Below are 12,363 nucleotides of genomic sequence, written 5' to 3'. Positions count from 1 at the left end.
CATCAATAATATTTATCATGCTTATGTACCTTTCACTTGCTGGTGTACTACTGACAAATAGTCAAGAAATCTGTATTATCATCAGATGCATTACCATACGCTCAAGGGGAATGGACTTGAAAACATCAGTAAAATTGGATTAAAGCTTTCATCAAATAAGAACTAGGCATTCAGGTAGAATTTATAGCTAGGACTGGAAGGTTGAGTTTGGATGTGACAATGCTCATTAAATTGTCATTTTCGAGTTATTGATTTCCAGTAATGGAATGGCCATTCACAGAGGGACCATTGGTTGTAAAATTGCTGAATAAGGTGCTCAGTTAGATGGTGTAAAATAAAATGTTGAAGGATTATTTATTAATACTGGTTTCTGAATGATGCATTAGGACCAAGGGTTACTTTGTGGAAGAACGTTATCTATGATCATTAGTTTGTAACTGGTGATTAGAGCTACCTGCTAAATTTATGCAATCAGTGTATGACTGCTAAAACTCAAAAGAAGATAGAAAATAATTCACAATTAATTCACTTATTTTGCTTTTACCTCCCAAAAGAGAACTCCTGATGATTTGATATGACTTGGTTTTTTAATGACATTTCCAGACAAATTCTTTCCTGGTGGAGCTCAATTGATTTTAGTGGAGATAGGCCAAATTCATCTGTTGTTTCTTATATTTATATAAGACCTGCAGGAACTGTTGCTGCTGAAAACATGAAAAAATGTTTTTTCCTGTGTAAAAAGAAACACAATACTATGTTCTTGTTTCTTCTTTTTACATGGGAAAAATTATTGTTTTAAGCAGCAGTTATTAAACCAAACCTTTACTATTAATAATCTTGTCTGTGGTGTGGGGTCAGACACTGAGTGGGAGCATAAATAGTTTGGGAATTACTGAAGGTCATTTCAGAGAGGCTACATTGCAGAACCATTGTAACAAAAATCACAGATTATCTGCTGTGGAGCAAAATGTTTCTCCTGATTTGCATTGTAGACTTAGTCTTAGAATTTTAATTGCATCCATTTATGGAATGTGATGTTTTCAATGCTGATGATGCTTGATCAAGCCTCACAACTTTTAACTGAGCACTGAAATGAGTCTGACACAGCAATGAAAGAGAAGCCTTGGAAAATGAATAGAAAATCCATTTGAAAAGCTTATGAATACAATAGTGGCACACTTTTGTGTATCGACCGACTTCTCTGCTGCACCCAGAATCTGCTAGGCATAACAGAAAAGAGTCATTTGTAACTCCCTGATCGTGAGGCTGGTGCTACACTTATCCCAGTCCCAGAATTCTTCTGAGCCAACTTAAGGCCCTATTAAGAAAAACACTTATTAGATGTTTAATTTTCAGACATTGTGTCCTGTTAACTTCACTAGGACTACTCATGTGCCTAATGGTAAGCACATGTTTCAATACTTTGCTGAACTGATGTCTTAAATTCCACTGGCTAGTAAAGGCTTCCCTGCACAGGAGTGCTGTGCCACCTAGGGATTGGTGGATTACAGTAACCATCCAGCCAGGCATCCTCCTGGCCAGGCTGGGAAAGGAATATCATACACAAATTCCTCACCAGCTGAGGACTCCCCACATGTGGAAAGTCCAATTTATGGGGCCAGGATGTATCAGGAATAATTCCAGGGCAGCCAATGGAATTATATAAGAAAAAAATGTGAGAACTGGGGACATATGTAGCTCTTGCCCAATGTTTCTCGGTTACTCTTCAGTCACTTTGAGCAATATTTTCTTTAATATGTAGTCAGTATGACTGCTAAAACTCAAAAGAAGGTAAAAAATAATTCACAATTAATTCACTTATTTTGCTTTTATCTCCCAAAAGAGAACTCTTGATGATTTGATATGACTTGGCTTTTTAATGACATTCCAAGGACAAAATCATGTCGTCTCTTACTGGAAAAGTGGATGATTCAACAGGTTATAAAAGAGTGGTGCTTCAAAGATACAAAAGGGGTAGAATTCCAAGGAAGGTGGCAGTGACTTGCACAAAGCTGAGGTTTTAATACTCTTATATTGATGGGCCAGCCATCCTTATCTTTATATCAAAAAACAGCAACACCCTGAAAAGAATAATTAAAAGAACCAGCCAATCAAAATACAAGTTATGTAAAGGTCTTTACAAGCTAAACTGCACTTTTAAATTACATTGACTCAAGGCTGTTGCAGGAGAACAGACAACTGCTTAATAAACCCTTTGCATGACCAATAGGTTACAAATGGTACTCACAGAATGTGATTCTGTGATCTTTGTCAGATTTTTATGTAACAGACATGACAATATCTAGGACAAACCTTAAGTTAAAGTCTCTTAGGCCATTGTATTAAATATGCAAATGTTTATGTATTATTGTGGGATGGCATGTAACTTTTTAAAGGGGAGGCAGGACTAACATAAATACTATGAAGTGTTATGTGCTTCAAAGGACTCTTAAAACAATTGACCAGACAAGACTGAACTTTTGGTTGAGTGGGGTTCCTAGGAAATACTTGGGAAGAGCGGAATGCAAATTATTCACCCTAGGAGCTATTTTTTTTTAAACTGTGCCTTAAAGATAAGCCTATTGTCTGGCAGATTACCTATTCATGGTCTCTTCAAAGGCCCAAATTATCTAAAGGAGGGAATCTAACTCATGGGGAGCTAGTTCTAAGTGAAAGCTGCTCACCAGAGGAAAACCCTGTCTGGAGGGTTTGAAGAACTAATTAGAGGGGGGTGATCTCTGACAGGCTTATTAGTATTCATATAAGCTCTTAGCTTTAATGTTTTCTCCGTAATGCTTTCACCTTAAGAATAAAAGGGTTTGCTTAGAAAAAAATGAGGTAATTTCTAACTACCAGCAATTACAGTGTTATTAGTCTTTGAAGAGCAAATAAAGTAGAGAGGCTGGCCATTTAGGTAGCCTGGCTTCCTGGGGGATAGTACGGTAGAGGCAGAGAACTTTTCAGCCCAGAAATACCCCAGTCAGAAGGGAGAGGTGCATGTATCCATCCAAGAGTGATGACAACAGAGGAACCAAGAGTGGATGTCCTTGCTGGTCGATGGGGGAATATAGGTGCAGTTACCCTGAACTGTGACATGTACTGTACCTGCTAAATGTTAGGGATGCAGCAGATCAGACTGCTCTTCAATTATTTTTATTTAATATTTGTACTGTGGTAGCAACCAGAAGGCCCAATCAGGATTGTGTCCTAGTGTTCTATATGCTGTACATACACATAACACATGGTCCCTGCCCTGAAGACTTTACAATCTAATTTAAGATAAAAGTGAATGTAACAAATGAGATGGAAGTAGAAGAGAAAACTTGGGTAACAGCGATATGAAAATGTGTATAATAGGCTGTGCTTAAAGTGATGGTTCCAATCACAAGGTTGTTTTCAATAACTGTGAGTCTCCCAGTGGTCCTTGACTAAGGTATGGTCAGTTGACAGGTTCTGTGGGCATGACACTAGAAACAAGTCAATGGGGGACTGGAAGGAACAGTGATAGCTTTACAAAGAGGTGATTTAAAAGTTACATGATTTTTTCACCAAAAGATTTTACTTAAAAAAAAAATCCTAAATTTTTCATTTCTTGAAATTCATGAAAAAAATCCATCCAGCCTGTAGCTCATCAAAAACTATGACCAACTTAAATGAAAACTTAAAATATTTCAGGATATCTTTAGTTGAAAATGGAATCTGATGAAAAATGTAATTGAAAACTCAATATCTACCAATGCTATTTGCAGACTATTTTAGGGAGATCGTACCATTCATTTAGAAACACAAATGGATAAAGGTGGCTAGGTGTCTGGTAAGTTTTTATTTCCATCTATTTTTAAAAAGAAAAGGAATACTTGTGACACCTTAGAGACTAATCAATTTATTTGAGCATAAGCTTTCGTGAGCTACAGCTTACTTCATTGGATGCATACTGTGGAAAGTACAGAAGATCTTTTTATACACACAAACCATGAAAAAATGGGTGTTTACCACTACAAAAGGTTTTCTCTCCACCCCCCCCCCACCCCACTCTCCTGCTGGTAATAGCTTATCTAAAGTGATCACTCTCCTTACAATGTGTATGATAATCAAGGTGGGCCATTTCCAGCACAAATCCAGGGTTTAACAAGAACATCTGGGGGGGGGGGAGGGGGGTTGGAAAAAACAAGGGGAAATAGGTTACCTTGCATAATGACTTAGCCACTCCCAGTCTCTATTCAAGCCTAAGTTAATTGGCAAACACCTAGAAGATCTCTATCAAGCATTCTTACAACTACATTACCCATCTGCTGAAGTGAAGAAACAGATTGATAGAGCCAGAAGAGTTCCCAGAAGTCACCTACTACAGGACAGACCTAACAAAGAAAATAACAGAACGCCACTAGCCGTCACCTTCAGCCCCCAACTAAAACCCCTCCAACGCATTATTAAGGATCTACAACCTATCCTGAAGGATGACCCAACACTCTCACAAATCTTGGGAGACAGGCCAGTCCTTGCCTACAGACAGCCCCCCAACCTGAAGGAAATATTCACCAGCAACCACATACCACACAACAGAACCATTAACCCAGGAACCTATCCTTGCAACAAAGCCCGTTGCCAATTGTGCCCACATATCTATTCAGGGGACACCATCACAGGGCCTAATAACATCAGCCACACTACCAGAGGCTCGTTCACCTGCACATCCACCAATGTGATATATGCCATCATGTGCCAGCAATGCCCCTCTGCCATGTACATTGGTCAAACTGGACAGTCTCTACGTAAAAGAATAAATGGACACAAATCAGATGTCAAGAATTATAACATTCATAAACCAGTCGGAGAACACTTCAATCTCTCTGGTCACGCGATTACAGACATGAAAGTTGCGATATTACAACAGAAAAACTTCAAAACCAGACTCCAGCGAGAGACTGTTGAATTGGAATTCATTTGCAAATTGGATACAATTAACTTAGGCTTGAATAGAGACTGGGAGTGACTAAGTCATTATGCAAGGTAACCTATTTCCCCTTGTTTTTTCCTACCCCCCCCCCCCCCAGACGTTCTTGTTAAACCCTGGATTTGTGCTGGAAATGGCCCAATATTATCATACACATTGTAAAGGAGAGTGATCACTTTAGATAAGCTATTACCAGCAGGAGAGTGGGGTGGGCGGAGGGAAAACCTTTTGTAGTAGTAGACACCCATTTTTTCATGGTTTGTGTGTATAAAAAGATCTTCTGTACTTTCCACAGTATGCATCCAATGAAGTGAGCTGTAGCTCACGAAAGCTTATGCTCAAATAAATTGGTAAATTGGTCTCTAAGGTGCCACAAGTACTCCTTTTCTTTTTGCGAATACAGACTAACACGGCTGTTACTCTGAAATCTATTTTTAACACTTTCACTGAATCTGTGAGGGATGAAATATGAGTGTCCGCTACAATGTACCTTAGTTTTGTTACACATGATCGGACTGCTGATCATCTTCTGTGCACTTACATGAACTAGTGGTTGTTTCTTCAATAAAATTTCAGAGCATTAAAAATGGGCAAATGAGATTAGTTTGCCAAATGTAGTTTCACATTAGTAACATTAAATCCATATTAGTAACATTATCATTCAGTGTTTTCATTAATCAATTACCAGCTTTATATAACCCTTCCATAAATACTACTTTATGTAACTGACATGACGATTTTCTATATCAGCAAGTCCATTAATGAAATTGTTTTAATCGTCATGTTGCATCTGACTTGGAAAAATGGTTGATTAATAACTAGCTTCTCAAATGTCAAATAACAAAGTGTTTAAGTGAAAGTTACAGGTAACCCACAGAAGTTTTGGAATGGAAACTTTAGTGATGGGTAGCATGGTGTTAGAGGAGGATAGTCTTTAAGGTTCTTTAGCATTATTCTGAATGAATTCTTGATTTTTTGGGATTATGCAGATTTTATTGTATGAATTTTAACTCATAGGTTCTATTTTGACAAATTTGATATTAGCTGCAAGAACTATGGCCTGTATTATGTTGCCAAGTGCTGATCAGGGTAATAAAACATTCTACAGTATAACTACAAATTCTGAATAGAATGTCATCAGTCTGTAATACAGTAAATTAAGTCTTGTTTAATTGGCAGAGCACCATTTCCTCACCACATGGCAGGCTGTTGGCTGTCATGAATGACATGGATGCCATTTTATTTCTCATCTGGAGTCCGATCACATGCACACTGAAGTCAATAGCAAAGGTCCCATTCCGTTCAATGATGGAGCCTCAGATTCAAGAAGTGTGCAGTTTCAAATCCAGTATATTATTTTTACTTTTCAGAGAATAGTTACTTCAGGAGGTTTGTTTATAATGAAAAATGGTTTGTCCATCCTTGAAGTTAGTGCTCAACACAGCAATTGTTTATCTCCATAAGTAACATTACTCATGTGAATACTCCCATTGTGCTCAGTGGGACTACAAATGTGAGTAATTTTACTTACATGCATAATTGTTAGCTAGACTGGGGCAACAGACTGCCAGCTCTCAGGGCAAAGGCTGTGGGGAGTAAATGGACATAGCTTCATTGAAGTCAAATTGCTTTAATTTTGTAGATAAATAGTCATGCATGAAAACAGAAGTTTGTTCCCACGTTTTTACATGATTAAGTTTAAAGTATATTAAAATGTGTTATTGCAATTTGTATTTAATAGGTGATGGACAGAATATTGTCTATTTTAATCCCAGTGAAAATATGACTCATTAAAAGTTCTTGCTTTAAAAAGAAATGAGAAACCTTAACATGTAACAGCGTAATCAATCAAAAAGAAGAGGCAGATTGTACTTAATAATACTCCTTTTTGGTATTTCCTGGGACAAAGTATACATAGCTAAATGGAGGCACATACGCTCCACTGAAGAGAATGGCTGGACAGAATGCCAGATTTGGTGTTTTAAGTAGGGCTGTCATTTAATCACAGTTAACTCAAGCGATTAACGCAAAACAAATTAAAAAGGGCCTAGCCAGTGTAAAGGGGCTGAAGGGGAAACAGCCCAGGGAGAGAGACGGACAAAGGGAGAGAAGGAGGGCAGGCAGGAAGGCTGCCGTCAAAGGGTCTTGGGTCGGAAACCAGAGTAGAGGGCAGGCCTGGGTCCCTCCCTTCCCCCTTGCACTTCCACCTGGCCGTTAGGAGTGGCCATCATGGACTGCACCAGACCCCTGCCAAAAGGGGTTAGCCTTTGGGGGTGTTGTTGGCCATTGTGACTGGGGCGAAGAGAAGGACTGCTGATAACACCGAACCCCCGGAAGGGGGTGAGACCAGAGCAGTGGGCACTGCTGGAGAGCAGTGTCCTGAAGAGGATGACTCAAGCTGAGAGCAACGCGGGTCGAGACGCCAATCTAGGGCAAGAGACAGACGGGACAGCACTGGCAGAGGGCACTCCACATGAACTGAGCTAATTCTCAGAATGAACAGCAGGAGGCGCTGTGGTGGTGAGTCCAGACCCCGTCACAGCAATAAAGAAATTGTACTACAGTGCTTGTATGAGACAAATTGAAAAATACAATTTCTTTTGTTTATCTATTTTACAGTGCAAATATTAGTAATAAAAATAATATAAAGTGAGCACTGTACACTTTGTATTCTGTGTTGTAGTTGAAATCAATATATTTGAAAACATAGAAAACATCCAAAATATTTAAATGATAGTCTATTATTAACAGTACAATTAAAACTGCAATTAATTGTGATTTTTTTTAATCTCTCAATTAATCGTGATTAGTTTTTTAATTGTTTGACAGCCATAGTTTTAATACTTGTAAAAAGCCTAGCAGGGTGAATTTGAAAGTTTCCTATGCAGACAGCTATCCTGATTAGGAAAATGTCTCAGTCAAAGATTCAGTATTCTGATCCCCAGAAATATCAACAAAACCCAAAACAAAAACCTGAAGAGAGAAAAATGCTTTGGTGAACTGCATTTTTGTCTGGTTTTTGCTTTCAGTCCATAGATTAGCAATTCCTCAAGAGGAATCAATAAGGTAATCTTGTATGGTTTTTTCAGCAATGATTGATATTTTAAAAGCCAATATCCTTTGAGAATAGCTAATTTTAGATGTCATAATTAAGAGACTTTTCTTTTGTCTCAAGAGTGCTGGTGAAATAAAAGATAACTTTTAGGAAAAGGCAGCTTAGTACAAAAACCCCAAAAGCTTTGAATAAATTGTCATAGGCTTGTGTCTACCCTGAACATCTTCTAATTCCTTCCAATGCAATTGCACAGTTTCTTTTAATGTCAGTGATATATGATTTTTAGTTAAAAATCAATTTAAAAAATCATTGCTTATCTCTTTCCATTCTTGATGCCTGTTTCTACGATTGTTCTTGTTCTAAAGGTGTTTCCAAGGATGGGCTGAAAGAAGAGACGGCTTGGAATTGTCAGTCAGGATACACACCTATTCCCTGTAGGGCTCCCCCAAGCATCTGGGCATCTATAACTGGATTGAAATTTGGAGCTGGGAAGATTGTTCCTTGTATCTGCTAAGGGGGAAAAGAGATAGTTAGTGTTATTTGTAACTGATCATTAATTATATACAAGGTGTCATCAGCAGAATTATGAATGAACCACAAGATTTTGGAACCCTTGTTCTTATGAATAGTCCTTCCTTTAATGAGTAAAGCACTGATGCCCTCTGGAACCTATGTTTGTAATGAGTAAAGGTTGCAAGATCAGGCATCAAACCTGTTTTTTGGAACCCATTGACACTCAAAACACATACTTTAGTTTCTATGAGGTTACTAAGCAATATTCCACAAGTGACCAGTAAATAATATGATATTAATCATTGCATTCCAACCTGATTAAAGGGACACAGTCAACTTGATGATCACATTTCCACTGAAAATTGGGTTGAAAATTACCTATTATTGCAAATAGCTCTTACAGTTACTATAACACCTGAGATTAGAGAAAAGATATTTGTTTACTTTAAGTGCACAACACGTAGGTGTACAAAGAGAAAAAAGGGGACAAAGGATGTTCAGACATGTTTGATGTTGGTCTCAGGCCCACCTGAAAAACATGAGGGGAAACACCTTTAGCAATTAAAAAAAAATAGAATATTGTCTGAAGGATGCTCAAACTGAAAGCAATGCTTTAAGTTAGCCACTTTCAAAAAATTCAAGCTGAGGAAAAATGAAACAAAACAGCGCCATTCAAATATAGTCGTGAGGATTATAAAGGAATAGGATGCCCCGCACAGAATTCAAATAAAGATCTTCCTCTGTTTAACACAGAGTTCTAGGGTTTTGAAATTGCCTTTGGCTGTAGGAGAAAGTAAAAACACGACTGACATTCAGTTAAAATGCTCTCTGTCCAGCTTTAAAATGGTAAAACATCTGGAGCAGATTTGACATACCTGGTCCACTGTTTAAGAAATAGTTGGCAACTGAACAGCATCTTACAGTCATACTTAGCACAAGAAAGCCATTTTAGTTTAATTTTCTTAAGATCAAGCAGATGTTTTATTGCTTAAAAAAGCCACCAAAATATGGACATACCAGAAAAAATCATTTCAGAAGTGGAAATTTTAATTAATTCCAGTCTGTTAAATTTAACAGAGCTGTTGAATCTAGCACTCACAATAGATCGGTAACCTAAGGCATGCACATGGAATTTGTTTTTAAGATCGAGTGGAAAAGATGTTTTCATAAGACTGATGTGGCTTATGGATATCTCGAGATGGATGTGAAAGATCAATGGAAACAATCTAAATCTAATTTGTCTAGGTATTTCCATAGTGTCCAGTACAAAGAAAACTTTGCAGAGATTCTTTGATGTATTGTTATATAGACATCATTTATATTATAGGCAGATGCGATAGAAAATAATTACAAAATCGCATGAAACTGCTACTCCTACTTTATTCTGAAGTTATTTTTCTCAGCCTAATTCTCCAGCCTCTAAGGGAAAAGAGTTTATCTTGCAGAGATTCAGTTAGAGTGAATATACTTGTCCTGGCATATAAAATGGTTGTTTCTATTTACCCTCAAAGAAAGGTTGTAATTCAGAGGTGAAAGATTATGGTATTAATGTTCTTTCACTACACACGCCCACCTCTGAATCTCAACTCTTCCAGGGTAAATAGAAACAACCATTTCATATGCCATACAGAGGTCATATGACTAATATCAATGAAGTATCACAGGTGTGGTCCTTTCTAAGTATTATCATCTCGGATGTGAAGTCAAAAGTGGAGGAATTGGAAGAACAGTAACAAACACGGAAGGATTAGAGGGAATGATTTATGAGGAAAGATTAAAATAACTAAGGTCCTGATGCTCTCACTGGATTTTCATGACTAATTCCTGTACCTGTATGGAACAGCATTGACCTTCGTAGGGCTTCATATGGACACAATAGTTCATGTGAATCCAGCTGCAGGATTGGGGCTTAAACATAGTCACTGTTTAGCCAAGCTATACAAAGTGAAACAATTGTCAGCAAAAATGTGAAAGGTGTGATTAAATAGGGAGGAATTGTTTGGCATGATGCAAAATATGATAGCTAGTAGTAATGGAATTAAATTAAGAAAAAGGAAAGATTCCTGACAAACATCTTTTTAGGTCAATCAGTAGTCTCCCAAATGGTGGAAACCCTTTAGCAGAGACATTTAAAAGTAGACTGAACACAGTGAGAGAATAGATTGTAGGGAACAATTTCTTAGTGGACAGAAGGATGATGTCCAGAAGGTCTTCTCCATCTCTATTTGCTATGACCCATGTCCTCATGTCTGCCACAGAGCTTCAAGTGAGCCAACCAAAAGCTGTGGCAGACATGAAGCTATGGGTCATAGTGATTAGAGATGGATAAGACCTACTGGACACTTAGAACCATCCTTCTCTCCACAATCTATTTTCTCACTGTGTCCAGTCTACTTTTAAATGTCTCTAGCAATGGGTTTCCACCATTTGGGAGACTATTAATTTTTTTACAAATAACTTTTTCCAAAAGATATAACCTGCCAATCAGAACCGAGATGTAGTGAGCATCAATGATTTGTGCTCACAAGTACATGTTCATGAAACTCCCAAAGCAAAATGGATTTAAGTCCCTTCTGTAGAAAAGAAACAATTACTAGCATATGGCTTAGGGGTGATCATGAGCACAGAGATGGAGAGTGCATAAAGCATATGCGCTCTTGTCCAGAAAAGCACCGGACAATATTAATTATGGATCTTTGACAACAGGCCTGATCCTTGCATATGCTAAATGTCCTCAATTGGCCTCTTAAGAGGCACTGCTCAGCTAAGTATACCAGGCCCAATGTTAGTAAGGAAAATCCAAGCCAATAAACACCCAAACTACATTACCATAAAAATCAAAGGAACGATAATTTTAAATAGAATAGAATTACATATGTAACTTCAAGGTAACTCCTTCTAGAAAACACAGCACAAGAAAAACATTTTTAATAAAAATCCTAGAACAAAATTTGAGCAAACAGCTCTTTCCAAAATATTAAATTACCTCACACAGTACTTACCTTTGACCTTGGCTTCTATCTCACACAAATCGTAGAATCATAGAATATTAGGGTTGGAAGAGACCTCAGGAGGTCATGTAGTCCAATCCCCTGCTCAAAGCAGGACCAACACCAACTAAATCATCCCAGCTAGGGCTTTGTCAAGCCTGGCCTTAAAAACCTCTAAGGATGGAGATTCTACCACCTCCTTAGGTAACCCATTCCAGTGCTTCAACACCCTCCTAGTGAAATAGTGTTTCCAAATATCCAACCTAGACCTCCCCACTGCAACTAGAGACCATTGCTTCTTGTTCTGTCATCTGCCACCGCTGAGAACAGCCAAGCTCCATCCTCTTTGGAACCCTCCTTCAGGTAGTTGAAGGCTGCTATCAAATCCCGCCTCACTCTTCTCTTTTGCAGACTAAAAAACCTCAGTTCCCTCAGCCTCTCCTCGTAAGTCATGTGCCTCAGCCCCCTATTAATTTTTGTTGCCCTCCACTGGACTATCTCCAATTTGTCCACATTCCTTGTCCACAAAGGTTTGTGTCAGAGTCCACTTGCTGATTAGCTGGTCATTGTAGCTCTCATTTAACTTTGACTGGTTTCTCAGCAGACCCAGAATTCCACCAAAATACAGTAAGTCACTGACCTGAACTTTGTGTTGCTACATATAATATTAAGGTCTCCATTAAAAACCCTGAAATACTAACAACTCAGTGGCTGGCTTTTATCTCAGAGCTAGTATTATGAAAATAAATTTAAAAAACCCCAAAGAACTGTGCTTCTTTAAGAAAGTGCCCTTCTTATTTGTAAGATGTGTATCCCCGTCCTTATAATTTGAAGCTTTGAATGTCAATTTT

General features: G+C 38.1%; 1 protein-coding gene across 1 annotated transcript in view; it reads right to left on the bottom strand.

Annotated features, from left to right (window-relative positions):
- ANXA10 (annexin A10) overlaps positions 1-12,363 on the bottom strand; it is a 130,546-nt gene that overhangs the window by 25,320 nt on the left and 92,863 nt on the right. The window contains exon 4 of the mRNA XM_077816158.1: positions 8,435-8,519. Coding sequence (XP_077672284.1) covers positions 8,435-8,519 — 85 coding nt within the window. The remainder of the gene's footprint in view (positions 1-8,434; positions 8,520-12,363) is intronic.

Source organism: Eretmochelys imbricata, chromosome 4 (assembly GCF_965152235.1).
Source record: "Eretmochelys imbricata isolate rEreImb1 chromosome 4, rEreImb1.hap1, whole genome shotgun sequence".
Lineage (NCBI taxonomy): Eukaryota > Metazoa > Chordata > Testudines > Cheloniidae > Eretmochelys > Eretmochelys imbricata.
This window is presented reverse-complemented; position numbering and strand designations above follow the sequence as displayed.